Below are 25407 nucleotides of genomic sequence, written 5' to 3'. Positions count from 1 at the left end.
CACTGTGAATGGTGACCATAGTCATGAAATTAAAAGATGCTTGCTCCTTGGAAGGAAAACTGACAAACCTAGGCAGCGTATTAAAAAGCAGAGACATCACTTTGCCAACAGTTTTTCCTTCTCCTCCTCAGATCAGCCTTGTGTTTCACATGTACCCACATTGCTGCACAGAGCATGCTTCTTCAGATCCTGGGTTTTGCTCTTTTAGCAAGTCCTGGCCATTTTCTCTACCATTCTAACCTCCTTGGAGGTTATCTGCAGCCTCCTTGGAACCCACCCAGCACAACTGACTTAAGTCGGTCTGATGGGCTCACAGATTGAGTGTTCTCTGAGGGTTTCTCATCTTTCCAGCTACCCCAACATATCTTAGGCTCCCAAGAGAGGTCTGGCTCTGGGGAACATGGCCCCAGAGTCAGGCCAGGCTTAGGGCCAAGACAAGATTGGGCTTTTATTCTTTCATTTATTTATTCAACAAGTATTTTCTGGTTTCCATTAAGTGCCAAGTTCAAAGGATAAAAACATGGAGCCCATTCTCATGAAACTTAACATTTGGTGGAAAGAGAGAGAGTGCACAAGTAGGGTGACATGATGGATGGGTAAGTTTGGGAGCTGTGAACTCTAATCATGGGTTCAGGGAAGGCTTCCTGGAGGGAGTGATATTTAATCTGAAATCTCAAGGATGAATAGGCGTCAGTCAAGTGGTGGGGGTTGCAGGGTAGAAAGAACTTTTCGGGCTGCAAGAAGAACAGTGTCTGCAAAGGCAGGAAGGGAAGGTCATTGGGGCTGGAGTAGAGAAAGCAGCGGGAAGTGTGCTGGAGGTGAGGCTGGGTTGGTGGCAGAGGTTGGGGCTTTGTGGCTTGTGAGTCAAGAGTTTGGACTTCACCCCCTGCAGGCCCATGGTGGTCCACCAAAGAGTGTTAAACTGAAAGTTAGTGTGTATGTGTATGATGGCAGGGGAGTACACCAGAATATTATTTGCATTTTTAAAGATAACATTAGCTACAAGCAAGAGTGAGCAGGCAGAGTTGCTGATCGTGGTGATGCGGAGCTAGAAGCAGGTGGCCCAGATATGCTGTTTCCAGGAGGCTAAACTGACAGGACTTGGATTCTGATTGGCTGAGTGGATGAGGGAGACGGAGGAGTCAAGGACAACTGGTAGAGATCTGACATAAGCAGTTGAGTGGAAGATGGTGCCATTCCCTCAGATTAGGATCAATGGTTGGGACAGTCATGCCTTGGACTCTGCACAGAGAGTCACTCAAGATGGTTGAGGGTAATGATGGGGGCACATATGTGGCCTAACCCAGTCAAGGGGCCAGAGAAGCCTCCCTGGTTTAGAAAACTGATGGCAAGGCCTTGACTAAATGTTGCTGAGGGTCCAGGATATGAGGTTGGGCCTAGGGTTGGGATCTGGGGACACCTGGAAGTTGAGGGGGCAGGCAACCTGGAGACTTGGAAGTGGACTTAGGGTGGCCAAGTCCTGGGTGACTCTAGCCTTGGTTGGTGACAGACGGCTGGGCTGGGCCGGGCTGCCCTCTCCTCCACCGATAATTAATCCCGCACGGGGGCCGCGGGCGATGACAGGGCTGTCTAGCGTGCACTTAAGCATTAAATGACCAATTTCTGTCAGACTAACTTCCCCAGCCTCCCCGTCCCCTCCTCTGCCGCCCACCCCCCGCCCACACCCCCTCCCTCCGCTCCCTGCACTCTGAGTTTTTCAGCAACTGATGGCTCCTGGTTCATTTCTGTGGAATTAATTGGTCCCTGAATGAATTCTGTTGACAGGGCAATTTATCATGTGTTTGGGCTGACAGTGCGGGTGTCGGGGGGTAGGGGGGTGGGGAGATGAATGGGGGGGCTGAGATGAAGGGGAGGAGGGGGTCTGGGTTGGGGTGAGTATTGACCATAGATAGGGACCTGAGAGGTGTCAGCCCCAGGGTTGGGGGTGCCATAGAGCACCCCAATCATGGCTGCATGCTTTGCTACACATCCTTGATCCCACAAGTTTGAGAGAAAACCCTAAATTGGAGAGGACCTCCAAACTTTATCTGACTTCTCCCCTACCCTTCAATCATCTCAAATGGGGTGTCTTCATTGGGGGAATTCAGCACCATGCTACGTTAAACCTCTGAAGGCTAGAATGGTGCTGGGGCTCTGGGATAGAATAAGGGAGCATGTGTGTGTGTGTGTGTGTATGTGTGTGTGTGTGTGTGTGTGCATGCTCATGCACTCAAGGAGCAAAGGGACTGATTAGTCTGGGGGGTAAGGGGGCTGGTCCCCAGGGAGTTGGGCGCTCAGCCGGCCTGGCTAACAGGGGCCTAAGGGACTGGCTAATTAGAGTATTGGGATGATCTGGGCTGGGAGGGTGTTGTGGGGAAGCAGGACACGTAGTTGGCCCCCAATAGCTTCTTTCTTTGTCTCCCTCCCATGTAGCTTATCCTGCACCCTCAGTGGTCTCCACCATTCTCCTAGAGATCTCTGGGCAGACACTGGGAAGAGAGAGAGGGAAAGGCAGTAATGACTCTCAGATGGGAGAGATGGCAACAAACAAATAAATCCATGCCTCCTTTCCTATCTTAAAAAGTCCCCCATCCCCTTCCCCATCTGAATGTATCCAATCTTCTTCCACAGAGCTTTCCTGAACTCCTCCTGACCATAGAGATTGAAGGCTACCTACCACATATAACTGCAGAAGCTTAGAATGTCAAAGTGGGAAGGAGTCCTAGAGGCCATCTGGTTTTACACAGGAGGCAAGGACAGAGACCCAAGGGGCTTGTTGAAGGTCACACGGTGATCACAGGAGCCAATTTCTGGGTTCCTGCTGCTCTCAGCTTGGAGATGCCTCTGTATACACATGCTTTTCGTTCTGCCTAGAGGATGCATTTCCAGTCTGAGGATTCCTTAGGGAAGGGGTGGCTCTTCTACAGGTCTCTTCAACCAGGAAATTGAGGCTGAGCCTGGGCACTTGGGGATGGACAGTCACAAAGATTAGGACATGGGAACATACTGAGGTGCTGCTGGGTGCTGGGGTTCAATCAAGTAAGGAGGCCACACCGAGGAGGGTGTGGGTCAGATGGGGGAGGGGAGAGCAGTGTAATCTGGGGGCCCTGAACCCTGGGTTCTGAGAGATGGAGCCAACCAGGGCAAGAGGAGCCCTGGATCAAGGCAGTGATCTACCACCTATGTGTGCTCTCCTGCTGCAGGCAGGCGACAAGCTCACGCTCTCGCAGACCACCTTCTAAATCTCCCAGAATGATTCTTCCAAAGCTCCCTACCCTCCACAAGGCAGGACCCAGTCCTGCTCCCCTCACTCTCAGCAGATAGCAACTGTGTCTCTTGCAAGCTCTCTGAGCAGCTTCTCAGCCCTATCCTCTCATGATCAGCTTTTTCCCAGCAGAATTCTCCGATTCATCCCCACTCTTCACCCTCCACCCCATTCTTTCAGGCATGTTTCCATAAGCCCCTCGGTCCATCTCTCAATAGCCCCTCCTTTCCCACACAGTCTCAACCCTCTGCCTTGGCCCCCAGGCCAGTTCATATAGTCCTTAGCTTGAAAGGACTCTCCCTTGCGCTCACTGACCACAGCATCTCCTGGCCCTTCTTGTCCTCCCTTCCCTTCCAAACTTTTCAAAAGAATTGTTTACCCTCTGCCTCCATCTGCTTCCCCAGTTCTTAGCTACCCCTCCCCCAGGTCTTAGCTACCCCTCCACCTTCAGAAAGCACCAGCTGCTGGTCACCAGGTGGCCCCTGTTCACCAAATCCAATGGCCTTTCCCTCAATCATACAACAACAACAAAAAGCAAAATCTAGTTTATTCATTGAACAATTATGCTTATATGTATCAAGGATATGGTAGTCTCTCTACTTTTGTTTTAATTTTTTGAAACTCAAAATTACATTTAGAAAAGCATACTCACAGAAATCTCACCCTTACCTAGTCACCCATCCACCCTGTTCCCTGCTCAGAGACAACCATTTTTATTAGATTACTAATTATCTTTCCAGTGTTTTCATATATATAAGCAAATGTGATAAAGTCCTTATTTTCCTTCTTTCTTAAACAGGGTGTCCATTATTCAGCACTTTTCTTCTTTTACTTAAAACTCTAATCTTGTACATCTCCATGTTGGTGTCCTCGTGGGGCTAATCCTTAGTGTGGCCTCCATCATCTCCTGCCTGGACCACTGTGGTGGGTTTGTACAGGCCTCCCTGTGCCCACCGTCTCTCTTTGTATCCCACTCCTTATGTTATGGACAGAGAGCGTCTCCAAAAATGCAAGTCTATTATACCACTGTCTCTTGCTCAAAAACTTTCCATGACTCTCAATGCCTACAGCAAAAAAGTCCGAAGTTCTTAACAGGACATTAGTGCCCCCCAGAACTATTTAACTCAGAACTTTTGGGTTACAATTGGCAGACACTCAACACACTTGCTTAAGTGATAAAAAGGAGAAGGTGCTGGCTTAGGACCCTGGAAGTGCCAAAGTGGCCCTGCTTCAGGCCTAACTGGCTCCAGAGGCTCGAATGATACCAGCACAGGTCTGCCTCTCAGCTCTGAGTGTCCCAGCCTGACTCTTGAGTGTGTCTGCACTGTGCTCTCAGGCAGGGGCTATCCACATAGTGGGGAACTGTCCCTAGAGATCCAAAGCCCTCATCATTGCAGCTCACAGCCCAAAGAAAGAAGGGACCCTCTCTCTTCCAGCTCCAATAACAAGACTTCTGAGAGGACTCTTCCTACCTTGAGGTGCTGTGAACAGGGACGGGGCGGGGGGCCCATTGGACAGACATAGGTCTCAGGCCCACATCTATGGTCAGGAGCTCACAGGGTATTTTGACTGACAGTCCCATAAGAACTACACAGGATGGGGGAGGGACAGTTTCAAATGGAATGGGGGGTGCAGAGACCTTAAAGAAGTGGGGAGCTAGTCATGGGACTGCTTGGGGCACATTGAGAGCAAATGTCTTGATGTCTTGAGAAGGCTCATGCTTGATGTAAGTGAAGCACAGCACAGAGGCCAGCAGGCTCAGAGCACAGTGAGCTGGGGGTGGTGGTCGTGGGGACAGAGTGGACAGCCAGAACATGTAGGGCCTTATAGATCAGATTTAAGATTCTGACTTTGGCTCAGAGGGAGAAGGGGCATCATTGGTGGGGGGCGCTCTGAGCAGAGAAAGAGCATGCTCTGCTCTCCACTTTGGGGGATCACTCTGCTGATGGGAGAGTAGACTGGAGTGGGTGAGGTGAAGATGGAAACAAGAAAGCCAATTTTTTTTTTTTTTTTCAATTCAAGGTGAAGGGTCATACTGGCTTAGACCGGAATGGTACAGCGCAGATCATCAGAAATGGTCAAATTCTGTTATCTGTTGTTGTTGTTTTTTTCCCCTTTGGCTGCACTGCGCTGCATGTGATCTTAGTTCTCGGGATCAAACCTGAGCTCCCTGCAGTGGAAGTGGGTAGTTTTAACCACTGGACTTCCAGGGAAGTCCCTGGATCTATTTTAAAGGTAGAGCTGTCTGATTTTGCTGGTGGATCAGATAGGGGATGGGAGAGACAGGAGCAGTCGGGGAAGATTTGAGGTTTTGGCTTGAGTGACTGGTAGAATGGAGTTGTCCTTAACTGAGATGAGAGGACTAGAGAGGGCTTCCCTGATGGCCAGCGGTAAAAGAATCTGCCTGCCAATATGGGAGGCATGGGTTCAATCCCTGGTCCGGGAAGATCCCACGTGCCGAGGAGCAACTAAACCTGTGGGCCATAACTATTGACCTTGGGCTCTAGAGCTCCGGAGCTGCAACTTCTGAGCCCATGCTGACACAACTGCTGAAACCCATGAGCCCTGGAGCCCATGCTCCGCAACTGGAGAAGCCACTTTAATGAGAAGCTTGAGCACCACAACTGGAAAGTAGTCTGTGCTCTTTGCAACTAGAGAAGAGCCTGTGCAGCACTGAAGACCCAGCATAGCCAAAAATAAAATAAATAAATAAAATAAAGGACTGCGGAATCCCCCAGTCTCCACTGGACCTTGACTATCATGGTCAAATGGCCTTATTCTCTCTGTTCCTCCTAGTTTTGTGTCCTGAGAGAGTGGATTGATCGGCCCAGCTCAGTTTTGTGTATGAGTCCAATTCTAGTACAGTCACTGGTGGATACATGGTCAGGGTGGGCTGTGAGTGGGACAGCTTCCTTAAAGAAGCCACGAGTGATGGATACCATTTGGACATTTCTAGTGTCCTGACTTTCAATCACTTTTAAGTTTCATCTTTTGCCTCCTCTCCCAACCCCTTCTGTCTTTCCCCAGGCAGCTGATACCCCAGCCCATTTCATCTGGTATATTTGCATGCCTCCATGTCTTCGCTACTATTGTTTCCTCGACCCAGGACAGTTTCTGTCATATTTGGTGAACCTCAGCTAGGAACTCTGTGGGAGCAGGGTGGGAACAGGGCTAGCAGAATCAGAATTAGGGGAGTTCTGATGAACAGCAGAGCTGGGGAACAGGTCCTGTTTGTGTTTAGGACTGCATTTAGAACAGGCAACTTCTCAAGGATTGTAGAGCATGTTTTGAGCCCCTCAGGCTGATTCTAGGAGGGAATATTCCCCTGGAGGGACACAGAATAAAAGTTTTTTGGGTAGAGTTGGTCACTGTTGACAGCAGACCCTCAAAATCCAATTTGGTGTGAAGGAAACCAGAAAGAGAACAGAAGGTAAGAAGTTCTGGTGGGACCCAGGTGAAAGGCGCTGGCTCCCAATCTGACGACCTGAGCAGGACAGGGCTCCCATTCTGGGGCACCCGAAGGCAAAGCCAGGCACTGGGGGCCAGAGAACCGCTCCATGTGATGCATGTGGCATTGCCTGGGCCAACCCAGTGCCCTGGCAACGTCCAGAATCCACTTGCTGGACTTCAGACAATAATCAGGAGTTCTGCCACACTGGATTTGGGTTCTGAGCAGGCTCTCTGAAGTGGGGTAAACATTTTCCAGGGGGTGCAAATAATCCACTTAGGCATGAGAAGAGAACATTGGAATTTCTATGTATTCCAGTCTCATCCTTTTTCTATTTTATGTTTTATAAGATTCTTAATACGTTAGTTGAGTTTTTTATGGAATTTGTGAGTACGTAAATACTTATGGGCTTCCCAGGTGGCACTAATGGTAAAGAACCCACCTGCCAATGCAGGAGACATAAGAGACACTGGTTCGATCCCTGGGTCAGTAAGATCCCCTGGAGGAGGGCATGGCAATCCACTCTAGTATTCTTGCCTGGAGAATCCCATGGACAGAGGAGCCTTGCCTGCAGTCCACAGGTTCACAAACAGCCAGACACTGCTGAAGCGACTGAGCACGTATGCACAAATATATTAGGAGTACAAATTCAGAATTCTTTTTACTGCTAGGATGTATGATCAAAGGAGTTTAAAGACCATTCTTCTAAGAGACCAGTGATTAAAAGGAGCAGTAGGGGCAAGTGGAAGGTGGGGCTGTCATTTATTAATATGGGATTAGGGAGGAGACACAGGTGGTGAAGCAGAAGGAAGCGGATGGACTTGACTGCTTAGGGGCTGGTTGATTTGTTGGGGGCCCTGCAGCATCACGATGTGAGCAGGCTGGGGAAACAGGCCTGGGGAAAGACAGGCCTGTTGGAATCCTGAATGGAGGTAGGGGTGTAGGAGACAGTGTCCCCAGCCAATGGGAAAGTTCACTCCTTAGTTTGCCTCCAGGTCCCGCTTGCAGCTGCCCAGCCACCCCTGGCAGCTCAGAACTTTCAGAGTATTTTAAGCTGGAGGAGGCAGAGATGGAAGTTGAGGTGGGAAGGTTCCCAGGGGTAGAGAAGGAAAGTATCCTAGGGCAGAGACCAGGTGGAGACTGTGGCCTTTGTGGGAGGACTGGCGTGGGAGGTTGCTGAAGGGATGGAGGGCAGACCCCTTCCAAGTACAACAGAAGTAGTCTGGACAATCACTCCATCCCTCCCCCAAACAGGGTAGAGAGACACAGGGACAGACACAGTCAGCCTTCACTGGACACCTGGGCACAAGAACAGTCAGGGTGTCTGAAAAAACTAACAGTTCTCCCACTTCCCTACCCCTAGACTCACACAGGAACATGCAGACCCACGCAGAACAACAGAAATGGGAGCCGGCAACCGGCTGCATAACATGCACTCTCAAGATACACCCAGACCGCACCGATCCTAGCGGCTGCTCGCCCAGGCGGGGACTCCGCAAGACCCAGGGGGCGCGCGAGGTCGCTTGAGCTTGCAGGTTCCCCCGGGTCTCTATGGGAATGGATGCTCTCCTGGCCAAGAAATAAATGCGCAGCGAGAAAACCGGTGGCAAGCGTTTGTGGTCTCTGGGCGGACTGGGGATAAAAACTGCGGCTGCGCGGAGGAGCGGTGGAACGAGACAGGACAGACGAGACAGGACAGCAAACAATCTCTCTGCCACGCAGAGACGGTCTCCGACGGCGAGTTCTGAGAGACTGCACTCTAAGTTTGGGTGTGAGTGGAGAGGTAGAGCGACCAAATCACTCGAAGTTATTCTGAAGTTTTGCAAAGCGAAAACTCCTTGCTCCAAGGGCGGGGTGGGGGTCGGGTGGGGGTGGGGATGGGGGCAGGGGAGGGTGGCTTCTGATGCGCCGATAGGTCTGGGCAAAGCGGTGGGAGAGGGGTCGCAAAGGGAATGCAGCTGAGAGGATTACTGAGGGTTTATTTGAGATTGACTAGTGTGAGGGAAGGCCTGTTCCAGAGACCAAGTAGAGACAAACTTGGAGCCATGGGGAGTGACATACAAAATTTTATTATTATTTATTATTATTTATTATTATTATTTATTTGTCATGTGCACAGAAAAGAAAAAGAATCAAAACGAACCGACGCGCTGAAGGTGGCCAAGGAGACCAGAGCCATCCGGGGATCTTTCGAGGGTTCGGCTGGGTCCTGGGTTTGGGCCCCTATCGCGCCAGCCCTACAGGGACTAGAATGGGCCGGGCCTCGGCGTTTGAACCTCGGCTCCCTCGCCGCCCTGCTTGGGCCACTGGAGCCTGGCTGGGCACCGGCAGTTCCCTTAACTATTCTCTTTTCTCGTTTTCCTTTTCAAATAAAAAGGCTCGAAGGAGAGAGAGAGATCTGGGCGAGGACTCCAAGCCTTTACGGATTTGTTCAAGGATTTTTTATTTATTTTTCACTTTTATTGACTTTGTTTCTGTTATTTCGAGTCGTCACGATCCACGGGTGAGGAGACATGCAGGGCGCATCGCCGCTACCGAGAGAGCAACTACGGGGCGGGGCGGCCCGGCCGCCGGCGGCCCACAGCCCACAGGGCACGGGCGCGAGGGGCGAACCTAGGGGCTGGAGCCGCCACCTCTGATCTAGCCTCAAGGGGCAAGGCAGCCGGGGCAGGGCTGGGGAGAGGCCTAGGGAAGGACAGAGACAGAGAGACGAGAGAGACGAAGACTCAGAGAGACCGAGACAGAGGCGGAGAGAAGCAGAGACGAGAGCCGGAAAGGGGAGCGATGCAGAGGAGAGATGAGGAGAGAGCGAAAACACGGAATTACAGAGAAATAGCCAACAAAACAGAGGCGAGAGGAGTCCACAGGACCATGTTCGTCATTTTGCATAGAGATTTCTTTTCTTTCGTCATTTTTTGTAACATAAAAAAAGCCCCCCCCTCCCCCAGGGCGTGCTGTGCTTTAGTGGGCGTGTAGCTGTGTTCCCCCCTCCCCCCCCAGCGAGCGGCGACTCTCAGAGCACAGACAGCGGGGCGTTATCTACAGGCAAGGCGGGCGGGCACCTGGGACTCTACCGGGAGGGGCGGGGCGGGAGGGGCGGGGTTATATACACGTGGGTTCGCCTTCACAAGACACGCACCGTCTTTCTACAAAGCAGCAGCCTGTTGGGTGTTTTTGTTTTCCTTTTTGCAAAGACCATCATATTAAATAAATGTAGACTTGACTTTTTGCGGTTCTGTTCAGTTCCTGCCAGAGGAAGAGGATGGAGGTGGGTGGAGTGGGCAGCCCCCCACCTTCCACTCCGCGCAGCTCAGACGCCAGCTCACATCCTGCTCCTACCACCGGCAGATTGAGTCTGTGTCGGGGCGGGGGCCAGGGGTCATCGGATAACTGCTTGGGGTGACCAGTGCCGCGGCCTGCAGAAACTGGTCCTGAGGCAGGCACGGGGGCAGCCTCAGGGGAGGGCGGCGAGTTAGGGAGGAGAGATGAAGAGCGACGTGGGATCGGAAAATGAAGGGTAGGAGGGGGAGCTGCGAGATGGGTAGAAGGAAGAGACGCCGAGGTAGGGGCAAGGCTGAGAGTCTGGTCACTAGTAGGAGCTGCCTGGGCCCTTGGGAACTGGGCAGTTCAGGTGGAGTTGGGAAGAGCCAAGGGTCGGACTCGGTGGGTGCGGGCTGCTGGGGCCTGTGTGCCTTGGGTCCCAACCTTGGAAACGCCTGACGATCCCCAAAGCGCATCCCTGAAGCCCGGCCCCCACGCCCCCATTCCATTCCACCTTCCGGGCAGGGCACACTCAGAAGGTGGGGGCTATCTGGCTGAAGCCGGGATTCGGACATTTTCCCGAGGTCTCCGCAGGAGGCTCTTCCTCCTCCTGCAGAAAATCGTTTTGTTCTTCCTTTCCTTTGCCCAGTCCCTCCAGCGAAGCCTCCTGGCGCTCACCGGAGCGTCCAAGGCGGGCTGCTCCGGGGCTGGGCCAGGCTGCAGTCCGCGCTGATTGTGTGTCACAGAAGCGTGTCCCCCGCGCGCAGCTGCGGGCCCGGCCAGAGTCCGGCGGTGCGGCTGGTGGGCTCCGTGGCCAGCTCGGGCGAGGCAGGGACAAACTGGGTCGGGCCCTCCTCGCGACGCGGCGCAGTCCAGCAGGCGGGAGGGGGCGGCGGGCCCGGGCCTGAGGGTCCCGCCCGCGGCTTCACTCGTCCTGTCCCGCCTTGGACGGGGTGAAGTGAAGGGCTGGAGGGGTTCTGGAAGGGGGGTTGGGTCTGGGGCGGTGACCGGGAGGCTTCGGGTCGCGTCGATCCTCCCTCCCTCCGGGGCGGGCGGTCAGACAGGGACGATGTGGAGGCCGAAGCTGTCGGCCTGAAGCTTGATGTGGTCCCCGCGGTAACTAGTGGCGGTCATAGGCAGCGGCAGCAGCGGCAGGGGCGGAGCCCCGGGGGGCGGCACTATAATAATAAGGGGAACCTGGAAGTTAACACAGGAGAAGAATGGGCTGGGTGAGAGGACAAACAGGAGAACAAAAAAGGAAAGAAAGCAAAGCAGAGACCTCCTCGTGCTGGGGTCTAGCAGGATCCGTGCAGGGAGGCCTTGGCTGAGCTGCGGGGCCGGTTGCCCCCAGGAGAACTGCATTCACCGGGTGGGAGAGGGACCCGATCGGTGACGGCCGCCGCCCGACAGCGCACCTCGAAGGGGGCCCAGGGTGGGGCGGCGCAGAGCCTTGCAGCCGCCGCGAGCAGAGCGGAGCCGAGGGAGGGGCGGGAGGCGCGGGCTTCCTCTAGGGATCCCGGGGCCTCAGAGCTGTGCTAACAAGCCTGCCCGGCTGGGCACCCAAAGGTCCAGTGGCGGGCTGTCGAACCCGCATCCGGAAGCCGCACGGCCGAGCTGGCGGGCGTGCGGACGGACGCGCTGAGCCGCCGGCCAGCCAGGTGGCGGTACTCACTTAGCAAGGCGGGGTTGCTGAATCTCCAAGCCTCGTTGTAGGCCGTGTACTGGGGGTGGCTGTACGGGTTGCCGGAGAACTCGCTCCCTGCGGGAGGGCGGGGGAGTGGGGATCAGACATGCGCAGGGCTAGGGCCGACCCGAATTGCCCGGCCAGGGGCCTCCCCCGGGTCCGAGGTGCAGATGCTTCGGTCAGGCGGCCGGGCGGAGACAGAACAATCCACCTGGTCCGCAGGGGTAGAGCCCGTGGTGGTGGTGATGGTGGTGGTGGTGTGTGTGTGCAGAAGCACCGACGCGCCTCGCACAGAGGCGCGGAGGTAGTTTCGGGGCGCTCCCGCGGAAGCGCTCCGAGTCGCCCAGGAAGGGTTTGTTCTGAGTCCAGGGGCACCTACGCCCTGCGTTGGGGACCAAAGCCTTTTTAGTGGAGACTCTGGTTCTAGGAGCCACAGCGCCACAGGATGGAAGCGGGGGAGGATGGCGAAAACAGGCCCTCGGGACACTTTGTCCCAGAAAGTCCTGGGAATGGCATCTCAGCACGGTGCCAATGCGAGGGGTGGGGGCTCTGCTGGGAAACACTCCTCTCCCTCCTTTCCCTCTAGAGATTTGATACGTGGGCCACGCATCAGGGGAAGGAGGCGGCGGGAGGAGGCAGGTGGACTGCCCGCGGGTTCGCAAGCGGTGAACGGAGGGCCCCGTGGGCTGAAAGCCGTCGGAAGCTGCTTCCCTCCCTCCGCGCGAGAAAGGCCAGGCCCCCGGGTTTCCCCCTCGCCCTTTCTCCTGTGTGATGACCCCAGACTGTTTACAGTGATCCCTAACCACGGGTTAAGTAGAGGAGAAGGGGCCCCTCTCGGAGAGGGAGCTGGGGTGGGGGTGGGGGATGCAGCCACTGGAAAGCCTGTTTATTGACGAGGAGGGAAAGCATGCGTGCAGCAGGATAATGAGCTTCTGAGCTCAACTGTGACCAAGAGGAACTGAGCTATCTCCTTCCCCATCGCTAATGAAACAAGTGTAATTTCCTCATCAGCACTAGATTCTGTTTAACGACTCCCCCCTTGCCACCGTGAGCTCTCTGCGGTTCCCCTCACCCCCATCTCCTTGCAGACTCCCCCCTCCTGCACCCCCATCTCTCTGAGACCTTCTCCAGCCTCCACCTGCTCTCGCCTGGGACCTTCCCAGAAGAATCTCCTTGCACCCAATACTCCAGTTCTCTCTACTCTAAATCTGGGCAGGAATCCCCCTACTCATACCCTCAACTCTCTTTACCCAGTTCCTCCAGCCCCCTGTTCTGCAACACCAGGCAGCAATCTCCCCCTCTGCAATCCCCCTCCCCTAGCTCTGCTGACCAAGGATTGTCCCTGAATGGCCCATCCAGGAATGGGGCCAGTCACCCTATTCTATTCCTCCCGCCTTCCATGAGAGCTGAGCTTCAGGGACTGGGCACACAGAGGGCACCCAGCAGGACAGGATGCAGGCCCAGTGATTCTCATCGTCTTTAAGACAAGAGTTTTTTGGTGTTGATGTGAATAGGAGCTTCAACTCTCTCTCTGGCTTCAAGCCCAGCTCCCAATCTGGGGTGAGGAGTTGGGGACAGCACAGCCTCCAGGTGTAGTTACCAGATCCTGCATATGGCCCCTTTCTCTCTGATCCACACAGCCCAACCCAGCTCCTCTCAGAGGGGGACAGGTCAGAGCCCCCAGGAGCAGTGAAGGCCCAGGGCTCCTCTGAGACATGGGGGTGCTCTAGGTTGTCTCTCTGAAGCCAGCCTCTCTGGTTCCTGCCACAGTCTGTCTTCTGTTCCTCTTTCCTTAGGGACTGACTCCCTTCTCTCCCTGGGGTGGGGTCGACTCCTGGTCTTCCCAGTGGGTTGGTGTGGACCAGGGTGGCTTTGTCTGAGTGACTGACATGCCCCTGGAAATGGTTCTTGGCTCCAAGTTTCCATGGAAACCAGGGCAGGCTCTTCCAAGCAGTGTCAGCTGGCTGGGGGTGGGCTAGGGCACTGAGGGTGGAGCTGAGACTGAGTGCTCCCCGGGCACAGGCTGGGATGGGTGGGCACTGCAGAGGGGCCAGGACATACAGGAGAGTGCACACAGCGGGTACTTCTGCAGGCTCCCTCCGTGGGGTGCTCAAGAGGGAGGGTGAGGGACCCCCGCTGCAGCCTCTAGGGAGACAGAGGGATAGAACAGCAGTAGTTTGTGGGGGAGGAGATACTGGGTCTCCCCCCACCCCCAGTCTCAGACTACAGACCATGCAGCAGCTCACCCACAGTTTAGCTACCCCCACCTAAATTAGGCAGCTACAGCTGCGTCACATACCAGGCACCATTCCTGCCAGGGTAGAGGTGGGGTAGCTTCCCTGGCCAGTGGGGGGCACGTGAGGGGGGTAACCAGGCAGAGTGGTGCTCGCCATGTCACGACCTGGAAAAACACAAAGGGGAAGGGGTGAGGCCTGGAAGAGAGGGGCCTGCCTCTGCTCACACCAGGGTACTCTGTGGAAAAGAAACTATTGCGTGCAGACACGTGGGAGCGGAGCTGAATGAGAAGGTCCAGGTGCACCTTGATGTCCTATGTCCAACCTAAATGTCCCATGTCCAACCTAAATGTCCTATCTGTCCTAAATGTCCAACCTGCCTCTGCTCACACCAGGGTACTCTGTGGAAAAGAAACTATTGCGTGCAGACACTTGGGAGCGAAGCTGAATGAGAAGGTCCAGGTGGACCTTGATGTCCTATATCCAACCTAAATGTCCCATGTCCAACCTAAATGTCCTACCTGTCCTAAATGTCCAACCTGATGTCCTCTGTCCAACCTAAATGTCCCATGATCAGTTATGTGTATGCACCTCGGCTCATGTAGCTCTTTGTGTGTCTCTGTGCATGTGTGTGTGTTTGCCTTTGCTTGTGTCTCTTTCTAGCCCAAACCCAGATGGAGAAGGGGGGGAGATGACCTGGCTTTACTCCTCTTTCCCAGTGAGATACTCAGTTGTATCTCTCCAGTAGAAAAAAGGACCTCTATCATCTTGCTCAGCTCTTCCCTCTCTGGTGCACATGGTTATTCCTTGTCCTCTCCAAGTGAAGCTGCAGGTGCTGGGCCTGGCGGGTGTGAAGAGCAGGGGCTGGCCAGTGGGCTATTTTCCTGTTACTGTTTATGACATTTAAATGATAGAAAACCATCTCTGAAGGAAATCAGGAGCTTTGAGCCAGCAGTACAAGTGGATTAGACCAAGTTTCAGTGAGCAAAGTCTGCTTGGCCCACTAGCTGCTGGACTTCTGTCCCTAAAGGTGTCTGTTGTTAAGAGTCTGGAGAGTGGGAGGAAGGACTTTCCTATTGTCCTGGAGTGAAGGGGAAGCATGCCAGTCTGAGGGAGATACCCATAGTCCACAGACATCTCTGGAACACAGCTGTCCCTGAATGGCTTTCCTTCCTTGCAGACCCCCTCCACTGCCACGAAGCGGTTACTGCCTCCTTTGCAATTTAGCATGCTCCAGTCTCTAACAATAATTTGCCCTCTCCCATACTTTCATGCCCTAGAGACTCATTCATCCTCTCCTGGGTCGCAGGTCCCATCTCTCCTCTCCATATTCCCCTTAGTCTCCTCTTCAGCCAGTGCCTCTCTTCCATTCCACTGCCTCTGTCCAACCCTGGGAAGAGGTGTGGCTGGAAGAAGTCACAGAACTACGCATTTCTGGCCCACTCATCCATGGCGCTAGACCTCATCCTCCTGATGGCTATTCCAAAGCGCTTCTCTCTCTCTCCTTGACACTCTCCCCTTAAAGTTGACCTCACCCCCAACTTCCCTGAAATGTGTGAGTTTCCTTACTGCTACCTTAACACATCTGAGTGATTCATCCTTCCCTAAGTAGACAGAGACACAGCTCAGGCCTTTGCATTCCCAGCTACTTGTGAACCTTTTCATTAGCTGTCCCACTGTCACCTCAAAAGTGATCATCTTCCCCACAGTCAGTTCTACTGACGCACTTGAAGACCATCAGACCAAAACCTCTGGAGTTGTTCTTGATGTAGCTCCCACCCCCCTCACCATCTGAAGTCCGTCACTAAGTGCCGTCAGTTTTCCTTAGCAATGTCTATTACATCCATCCTGTTTCCATTTCCTCCACTTGTGTTCCCTGCCTCCACATTCTTCTTCAGTCTATCCCACGTGTGGCTGCTTGGTTAGCCCTCATGAAACATTGCTTTCATCACATCACTTCCCTGGCAAAACCACTACAGATTCTCTGTAGTCTATAGTTTGACTCTCTGGCAGTCTAAAGTCTACCAGGCTTTCAAAGCCTCTCTGTACTCTTCCCACTCAGCTTTCTCAGCTCTGATTCTCACCCCTCCTGGTTTAGTTTGACTGCTGTCACTGGCTTGGGTGCTGTGAAATCTCTGCTTTTGCCATGTTATTTTCTTCTTACTATCATTTCCCTCTCCTTCCAGCTCAAGCCTTAAAACCCCCTCTGTTCTACCTATCAGAGAAGTTTCTCTCTTCTAAACTTTTCTATAGTTTCTGTCCTCCACAGTTTACCAGTCACTATAGTTCACAAAGCATCAGCCCTATTGTTTGCTTCCTCAAACAGATCATAATGAAACCAAGGGCAGGCCCTGTCTTCTGCTCTATCTTGCAGTTGAAAATATGGTAGATGCTCAATAAAAATTTACTGATTAATTCTCTATCAGTCTATTGGATTTAATAGACTTAATTAATGGCCTTAATACCAGGTGGGTTATATTGTTTTCTGTTTCATATACGTTGCTGTCCTTTGGAGAGGAAAAGCTGAGCAAAATGTAAATTTTAAATCTGCTTTTTCTGTACAAATAGTTTGAATAATGGATTATGAATTTTTATAAGATGATGAAAGATTTATATAGGATGATGAAAATGAGGGACTCATATGTTGTGAGTCAGCTTTATCATGCCATGGAATGATAGTCTTTCTACCTATCTAACATAGCTAATCTCTTACATTTCAAAACTGAAGAGTGGAACTGTCAAACAGATCACTTTGGACTCCCAGAGAGATAGAAGAATCTATGTTTGCTTTGTTGTGGGTTTTCTTTCATTGACTTCTATTGTCAACTAAATGTATGGCCCTCTTGATTATCTCTCAGTGGAGAGGACCAGAAGTGGACAAGTCAGCAACATCTATCAATTCCTAGGGAGATGAGTGATACGGCATTTTGTGGTCAAAAAAGTCCCAAGACAGAGGAGAGTTAGGGAGGATGTAGAGGCTTTGGTGGCTCAGATGGTAAAAGTATCTGCCTACAATGCAGGAGACCCGGGTTCAATCCTTGAGTCGGGAAGATTCCCCTGGAGAAGGAAATGGCAACCCACTCCAGTACTCTTGCCTGGAAAATCCCATGGACGGAGGAGCCTGGTAGGCTACAGTCCATGGGGTCGCCAAGAGTCAGAGAGGACTGAGCAACTTCATTTCAGAGGTTTTGAATTACAAGAATATAGAAGACCAATTCTTGATCTTGTGATCCTAATGGCCACAAAACAGCCAGGAAAAGAAGGACGCTTCTTCTCAATAAACAGGAATTTAAATGCATCTGAGTTTTGATTTTCAGCTGCATGGTTCTCACAGCTTGTTACACACAAATTCCTTGTACTCTAAGGTTGTGTCACACAATACCTTACCTAGCTTCAGGAGAGAGGAGGAAATGTGGGATAACCAGAAAGGTGTTTCCAGCTACCTGGAAGCACCTCTATGCAATGTTTATTTCCACTGGATTTTTCTCTTGCAAATGATCCAGCTTCCAGCCACAGAACTGTTGATTGAGAGACACATTTCTAAATTCTATTAAAAAAAACAACCGAATCTGGGAAGTGCTATTCAAATATTTTCTAAGTGTGAGGTAAGAGATCCACAATGAGGAAAAAGCATAGAAAGCTTCCTGATGTTCTGCACACAGCTGTGATTCTACTCTCCTGGATTCTGTAACATTAGCATCACCACCAAGAAGTGCCTGTTCAGGACCCCTGAGCCAACAAAGGTATAAGCCACTGCATACAAAGCACTCTCAATGGCTTCATTAGCACACAGGTGACACCTGAAGAGCAGGAACAAATTGACCAAACTCTTGCCAGAGCCATATATCCTTCTGAAACACCATTGTCAATAATGGAAAACACATACTGCCGGAAGTTTTCAAATTACTAAGACCGTCATACCATTTGCCCAGCAGCATTCTGTGAGCAAGCCTCTTTCAGTGAGTGAATATGAATGGGTAATGGAATCCATGCAAGGAAGAATCAACAGAGGACTGGGCCTTGCATTACTACAGATGAATGGGCAAGCAGGAGTGGAGACGGACTCTAAACCTGTATGACAGCATAACCACCTTCTTCAAACAGGCGAAAGTGCAGAAAGAGGAGAAAACAGCTTCAGAGCAGAATACATGGCTATAAAATATGTATTATTTGACAGACATAGGAAGCGGTCAAGCATTTGCTTTGCTCACTGATGATGCCAGGAACGTGAAAGCAGCACCAAGCATCACACATGAATAAAACCCCACATATGATAAGAGGATGGGCATTTCACTTTGGATAATTGTTTCCTAAGATGACAAAGTTTTAAAGATGGAAGAGCCTTTGAGATGTTGGGTCTCACTTCCTTGTTTTAAAGTTAAGAAAATGGGGACACAGAGAAGCACTGTGACTTTCCTATTGCTGCAGAGCTGGTAAATGACAAAGCGTGAAGCTCTGTCTGTACCACACTGCCTTTCAAAGATAACATGAAGTCAGATCCTTCCCAAATGCACCAAAGAAAAGGAAAAAGAAGTCCTCTGACAAGCAGAATCTCATATTGTCACCACTGTTATTAGGATGAGGCAAGAAAAACAGGACACAAGGAACAAAATATTGACACTGAAAGTCTGCAGTAAAACTCCATGGGGTGGGGTATTAATCTCCTTTGAGAGCTTTCTGAAAAACAAAGAAGCTCTTCAAGAAACAGGAGTAGCTGAGAATCTAAAGTACCCAGAAGTGTTAGAAGCACTGTACTTGATGAGGATGTCTTCTCAGTTCAACTGCAGAAGTCCCTGAAGATTCTAAAGCCAATTTCTACAGCAATCACTACATCTGAATCAGACAGTGCACTTTTGTCAGACATTCCTTACCAAATGGGCCAGATCAAATCAACTGTTTTGGAGAAACTAAATGCAGTTCCTCTTACAAGTACAGAGAAAAGCAAAGTGAGACTTTATTAAGAAAATTTCAGTCCCTGGTTAGTTTATCCTACTTTGTCAGCTCTGAGATCCAAGGACAGAGCTGTGTTTCTACTTGCACCTAGACTAGCTAGCATTCACTGAGCACCTACTAATTATGCTAGGTGTTGTCGTAAATATTTTCTATATATTATCTCGTTTAATCCCAATATCAACCTATGATGTTGATCTGTTTTTTTAAAATCCACATTTTATAGATGAGAAACTGAACCTCAGAGGGGATAAGTATCATGTTCAAGGTTTCACAGCTCATAGGTGACAGAACCTGGACTATAGAACAAGCAGTATACTCAGAAATGGGTTCTAGAATGACACTCTCAACTACTGTAGACCCAGAAAACAGGTATTTGGTCCAGGAAAGTAACCTGGGATTATGCTAAGCAAATCCTTCCTATAATAGAACATTGTGTCACTTCTTGTTTTTTGCATATTTCAAGTTTTTCCATTTTCTACAGGAAGTGTTTTAAACTGGGGATCACCAATCCTATAGGATATCATTGATGCACTTTAGGGAGTCCACCTAAAGCTATATATAAATGTCACAGTTATACTTATGCCATACTTAGATGGCTTTTTATCATGTTCTCAAAAGTATTCATGACTCAAAGATTAGTAAGCAGTGTTTATTAAAAAAAAGACCAAAGATACTGATTAGTAAGAAAGACACTGGTTTGTTTGAAACTATTTGAATTGTACCAATAAACCAGATCATACAAAGAACAGTAGAATAACATATGAAGAAACAGGAAGGCTTATCTCAAGTAAGACAAATGTCAGCATCCAGAAGACCAAGGAAATAATAAAAAGGAAGCCACCAAAGCAGCATAGATGCTTTCACTCAGTGATGGCAAGACAACAAGACTTATTAGACACAGATTTATACAGTAAAAGTTATATTCAATGAGCTTAGAGATGCCTTCACTCAGCATCTTTCTCTGAAAATGAGCACTTTTGCTATCCACTTGACACTATGGAGGCCCCTAAGGGGAGAAAACATAACTCTTGTTTCACTATCCTAACCTCAAGTTTTGTCTGCTTCTCATACGGTAGTGAAAATGAAGACATTAGATTGCTTCAAGGTTGGCAGTCTGTGCCTGCACTTGACACAAGCATTTATAATACTTTCAAGAATACACAGTTATTAAATTTGTAATTACTGTCTAAATATACTGTATTTACATTTACTACATCAATTATGATCACTTTAGGACCAATCCAAGTTATATAGAACGCACCAAAGTAACAGCTTTAAATCTGTAAAAGATGTTTTAATAGGAGAAGGGAAGAGATTTCTACCTATTTCATTTTGTTCTTGATTTCCCAGGATTCCAGATTCTCCAGAAGGTTTCTCCTGGGGGTCAGAGATGCCTGTGTGAGGGTCCTCAGCCCCAGGCTCTGTCTTGGCCCCATAGCTCCTTATCCGGAGGTTGGCCTGCCCTGGGCTCCAGCAGAGGGGGCTGTTTCTGCAGCTCAGGGTGGCTGCTCTCCCAGCCAATCTGGCTTCCCACCCACAGCTGGACCTCTGTTCCCTGGGGTGTCCTTGGCAGGGATGCCACTCACAGCTATGGGGGCAGAATAAGGCCTTGCACCTCGACAGCTAACCTGCTGGATACAGTCAGTTGTGCTGTTCCTGCCCTTCTCCCAGCACACAGCCCCTGACCTGGCCACGCCCAGAGACCCATAAGAGGGGCTCCTATAACTCGGCTGAACCATGGATGGAGCTGCAGCCTTAGAATCCTGGCAGAAGGACAGGGAGTGCTGGCAAGAATCGCGTTCTCAAAGGACTGAACAGGAACTTGACTATCCTCTAGTCTAAGTGCCTCATTTTACAGAGGAGGAAAGTAAGGCTCAGACAGAGGGGACAACTTCTCTCTCCTCTTTCACTTCCCCAGGCTACCACCTCCTCTGGCTTCACTAGCAAGTTGCAAATGGAGTATTTAGGTGCTGGCACTCTGGAGGCTGGGCCTGGGCTCGCTGATGGGCTCCCAGCCCCTCGTGCTGGGTGGGCAGAGGTTAAGCCTGTTTGCACAGTCTCTCGATGCTCCAGGTCTCCCAGTTCCTCTCTGGCTTTATTTTGTTCTCTGAGAGCGCTGAATTGTCAACTCTAATCCTTCTGAAAGCGCAGCGTTTTTCAGGCACTCTGTGTAAGTGAGACCCTAATCCCAAGGAAAACGGCCACTTAAGCTGCCAGAGCATCAGGCCGCTCTCCAAGCCTACTGCAGGATTTCCTCCCTCCCCAGCTGCTCCCCCTCCCCACTCCGCCAACCTGAGGAGGAGAGGGGAGGATTTCAGGCTGAAGGCGTGCAAAGCCCTCTCCGAAGTAACAACAGTGGCAGGGCTTGCCTCCCAAAGCTCAGGGCTGAAAAAGTGCTGGTTTGTTTGTCCCGAGGCTACAGCTCAGAACCTGGGAAGAAAGGATTCTGATTACCCTGGGGTGGGGGGTCTTCCTGTCACCTTGTTGGGGTGACTGGCTCTATAGGGGAAACGGCCTTTTACTTAGGTGACTCCGAGACCACCAGGGACATTTCTGAGTCCTTGGTCCCAATACACACCTATAACATTCACAGGGACACCACTATTTAGGGTTTCTGGTCCTTCAGGAAAGGTTGGGTTGGCTGACTTCACTTTTACTTAGCCAACCTTTTCTTCTTAGTACCGAATAATGGAATAAATAGGTTTAGTGCTGGGGAATCCCTCCCCCCACCTTGGGAGAACTCTCCTTTGGGACACTTCAAGCATCTCTAAATATCTACAGCAGCTGAAAATTTCCCTATAACCCAGCTAACCATGAAAACAGTGCCCAGTGTTCTCTCTCTCTCTTTTTTTGACTAGGTCATGCAGCATACAGGAGGATCCTAGTTTCCTGACCAGAGATCAAACCCTTGCCCCCTGCACTAGAAGCATGGGGTATTAAACCACTGGACCACCAGGGAAGTCCCCAGGGAAGTTTTCTACTAGGCAACACTTTTTTTTTTTTTTTTTGTAGTTGGCTACTACGTGCATTTGAAATAAAGATCGTTGATCCCTCAAAAATATTTTGATTTAAATTCAAACTGTCCTCTCTCCTTGATCTCTAAATAAATCAGTGAGACTGTGCTGTGGAGTGCCAAATACAGCCCATTTGGCATGCTCAGCCTTTGGGTCTCATGGATGGAAGGAGGAGATGAAGGCAGGAGTCAAGAGGAGAAGCCCAAGGTAATGGGCCAAATTTGAGCTCAACTTAGAAGCCCATAGAATTACATCTTTGCTAAGATGCCAGAGAGTCGATTATAACTTCTTCCTCTTCCCCATGCCTCTCCTTCCCTCAGTGGCTCCATTAGCAGCCCTGGTGCTTCTGTCCAAGGAACCCTGCTGGGGAGGGCAGCCCATCACTGCTTGGGACAGCTGATGAGCACAGTCATGGGTGTAGAATTGGGGCTGGAGATTAGGGTGGTACAGCTTTTATTGTGTTCAAATTTGACCTGACTCTCCCAGTCCTAGAGTAAATTAATGACTTTTCTTTGCAATATCTTTTCCCTCTAGAGGTGGGCTGGATGAAGGAGGAAGGGAAGGAGCCCTGATCCAATGATTCCCTAGGCTGCAGACCCACAGCACCCACATTATCTGTCAATGTCTCATTGCTATGGAAATGCCCCCATAATTAAATCAGAGTTGATGTCTGGGGGCTGGTGGTCCTTGGGGATGTGTCTGGAGGCCTCAGGGATGTTTGGAGAAGGCTAGCCTCTTATCAGTGGGCCTTCTCAGCTGAGGAGAAGCCCTCTTGGCTTCATCCAGCCACCATAGCAACAGGCTCTGACTTGCCATGTGTCTGAAGTTGCCCTAGCCCTCTCCTTTCAAGGTTGGAGAGAAACTCTGATGTCTGTGCCCTAAATTCCTCTAGCTAATCAGGGACTTTGAGCTGACAGACAAGGCTAGGAGACTCCCAGCCTCCTTCAGGAACATTTCTCAGCCTTTATTGCCCTCTCCTCCCCCAAGGGGCTGGCCAAGGGCTAAGCTGTTTGTTTTATGGAGGGAAATGCAGTCGCATTGGAAGGGGGTTGTTAACTACAGGAAAGAGGTATTTCCTAGAGGTCCTTAGGACTCCTGGAGCAAGAGGAGGGTTTCCCAGGGTCCACACCTCTATCTGCGAAAAGGCCACTTTCGCTCACCATCCCAGCTGTGGGTAAGGAGGCTGAACTTCTAATAGTCTGCAACCTTTTCTCAGAAGCTGAGCCCACACAACTCTCTATAGGCCCCAGGGGCCAGCCCCTGATTTTCTTTGAACTTTGCCTTACTGGTTTCCTCCACCTCTGCTCAAATTTACCAGCTGCCAGAAGAACCCCATCTTCTGCTCCCTCCCCTGCCATGGGTGGTATTTCCTGCTTAGGCAGCATCCACATCTCCTCCCAGATCTCAGCTACAGGTTCCTGCAGAGTTGCAGTCTCTAGGCACCAAGAGAAATTTCCCTGAGCTCTCGAATAAAACTAGCTTATCCCCACCAGGGTGGGGAAGCTAACAAGGCTTTTTAGAAATTTCCCCATAAGGGAGGAATGGACCGTCCCTGCTACAGTTGCCCAATGTACAGACATTTTTCCAAAAGGGAAGATTCTCTGCTGAGACTTAGCAGTATGGGAGCTTGGATAAGAAGGCGACAAGCTCTACTTTCAGGGCTGCCTGGGGGTCCTCTCTTTCCATGCCTCCAAGTCCCCAGACAACACGATTTAGGTGTCTTCTTTGCCCTTTTAAGGTCACTATTACCTGACTAGTTGCTGAGCAGTGGTGAGGAAGGGGATGTGGGATCAAGATATGTGATTAACACAAAACATACTTCCAGATGGAGGAATAAATGGCAACCCACTCCAGTATTCTTGCCTGGAGAATCCCCATGGACAGAGGAGCCTGGCGGGCTGCAGTCCATTGGGTCACAAGAGTTGGACACAACTGAGTGACTAAGCACACCCACACATACTTTTAGAAATAATTTTTAGAATTTTAAGCATGCTTACTATATAGTTGCTTTTGGATTGTTCTGGATTGTTTTGGATTATTGTTATCTCTAAGTCTTGGGGGGTATTAATTGTTCTGCTTATAACTTAGACTAACTCTCCCTCATAATAGTCTATATTTATATGAGGTCTGTCATTTGATGTAGTGAGCTCATCTTTAGTGGTGGACTTGTTTCTGTGGGAGTCCCATGAAGATTTGCCCTTGTCCTGCTGGGGTTTCTGAGTGGGTTACCATCCTGGACAAATTTGTATGTAAGTTCTTCCCTGGGGGTTCCTGCCACACGGCGTACATTTGGACTCAGGGTTAGGCTTGGGGTTTCCACTTCTAGCAGAGACAATATCTTGCCCTCATTTGCTTCCATGGGCCCTGGGGATGACTTTGTGGTCTCCGTTTCATAGACAGTGTTGTCCTGCTTTGTTCCTGACTTTATTCAGGGGAATACTCCGTTCTAGTTGCTGCTTCTCTGTGGCCCAAGATCATGTTCTCTGTCTGGTGTGTTACAACCCCAGCCTCCCCCAGTTAGGGTCTGCCTCCAATGTGGCCTCTCACACATTGCTCTGGGTTTGAATCTCCCTCTGTTTCTGATACCAGAGGGTGAGGTTTGGTTGTGTATTAGCAATTCTCATTGTTATTTATCCAGCTGTGTTTTGGTGAGTTTAGCCTGCCTTGTTTCTGGACATCGATCTCATTCATCTGTTACCCCCTGGGACTTAAAAGAGGGTGGGGAGAACTTCACTGGCATAAAGCTCCCTAGTGCGCAGCAGTGAGCCTCACCAGAGGCTGTGAAGCCCACTCACTCAGTTCAGCAGCTCTGGGGCCCAGCGTATCCCTTGGGTTCTAGAGAGAACATGGAGAATCTCTGTACAAGCCCTGACTTCCTCCCACACCATCTTGCTCCACTGGGGCTCCGGGGCAGGGAACCTGCTCTCATTATCAGGGTGGATCTTCACCAGGCAAAGGGACTCTCTAAATGCTCAGAAGCATCTCCAAGTGACTTTGGGAATCCTGAAACTAGTATTCATCTTACTCTCGCAGATCAACATCACTGCCAAGGTCCCTTCACCCTCTTCTGCAGCTGCAGACCTGGCCAGGCACACGACAAAAGGAGTCACAGTGAGGAGGTCATGGGAAAGAGAGGCTCCTTTCTACCAGTGATGGGAGACGTGGAGGCATCAGCACAGTCAGAACCAGAGTCCTCACTGAAAAGGCCCTGACTCAAAGGCCCCTGGGACCACTGAGGGGTTGATGGCAGCCTCACTCTGAGGTCCTTTGAAAGGATAAGAAGGTGGTAGAAGGTTGCCACAGCCAGGCAACCTGAGGAAGCTTGGGGCTAGAGTGCCCCCCACCCACTCTCTCATCCATTTGGCCCCCTTTGCCTTATCACTTAGGAGAGACTCGGCTCTGTTCCAGACCAGCAGCCTAGAGCAGTGGGCTGGAGAGAAGAGGTGCTGCTGAGCTGGAGCAGCCCAGCGGCGGAAGGGAAAGTGGGTGATAAATTTAAATAACCAGCTTGACTTGGCAGCTTGCTGAGTTGTGATGCAGTGAAATTA

The 25407-nt window shown here is 50.8% G+C and overlaps 1 protein-coding gene across 12 annotated transcripts in view; it reads right to left on the bottom strand.

Moving 5' to 3' along the window:
• Positions 1 to 8763: 8763 nt before the first annotated feature.
• Positions 8764 to 25407, bottom strand: part of PAX2 (paired box 2) — a 90221-nt gene continuing 73577 nt past the window's right edge. For 5 of the 12 annotated variants that reach the window (XM_043926810.1, XM_043926816.1, XM_043926811.1 and 2 more), the window contains 3 exons: positions 13958 to 14059; positions 11647 to 11733; positions 8768 to 11152 (listed from right to left, as the gene is read on the bottom strand). In XM_043926810.1, coding sequence (XP_043782745.1) covers positions 11031 to 11152; positions 11647 to 11733; positions 13958 to 14059 — 311 coding nt within the window. In that variant the 3' untranslated portion in view covers positions 8768 to 11030. Of the gene's footprint in view, positions 11172 to 11646; positions 11734 to 13957; positions 14060 to 25407 lie in introns of all 12 variants that reach the window. The other 7 variants (XM_043926813.1, XM_043926815.1, XM_043926820.1 and 4 more) reach the window with 4 other exon arrangements.

This window comes from Cervus elaphus, chromosome 15, assembly GCF_910594005.1.
Source record: "Cervus elaphus chromosome 15, mCerEla1.1, whole genome shotgun sequence".
Classification (NCBI taxonomy): Eukaryota; Metazoa; Chordata; class Mammalia; order Artiodactyla; family Cervidae; genus Cervus; species Cervus elaphus.
Note: the sequence above shows the minus strand (reverse complement) of the source record. Positions and strands in the feature narration are given on the sequence as shown.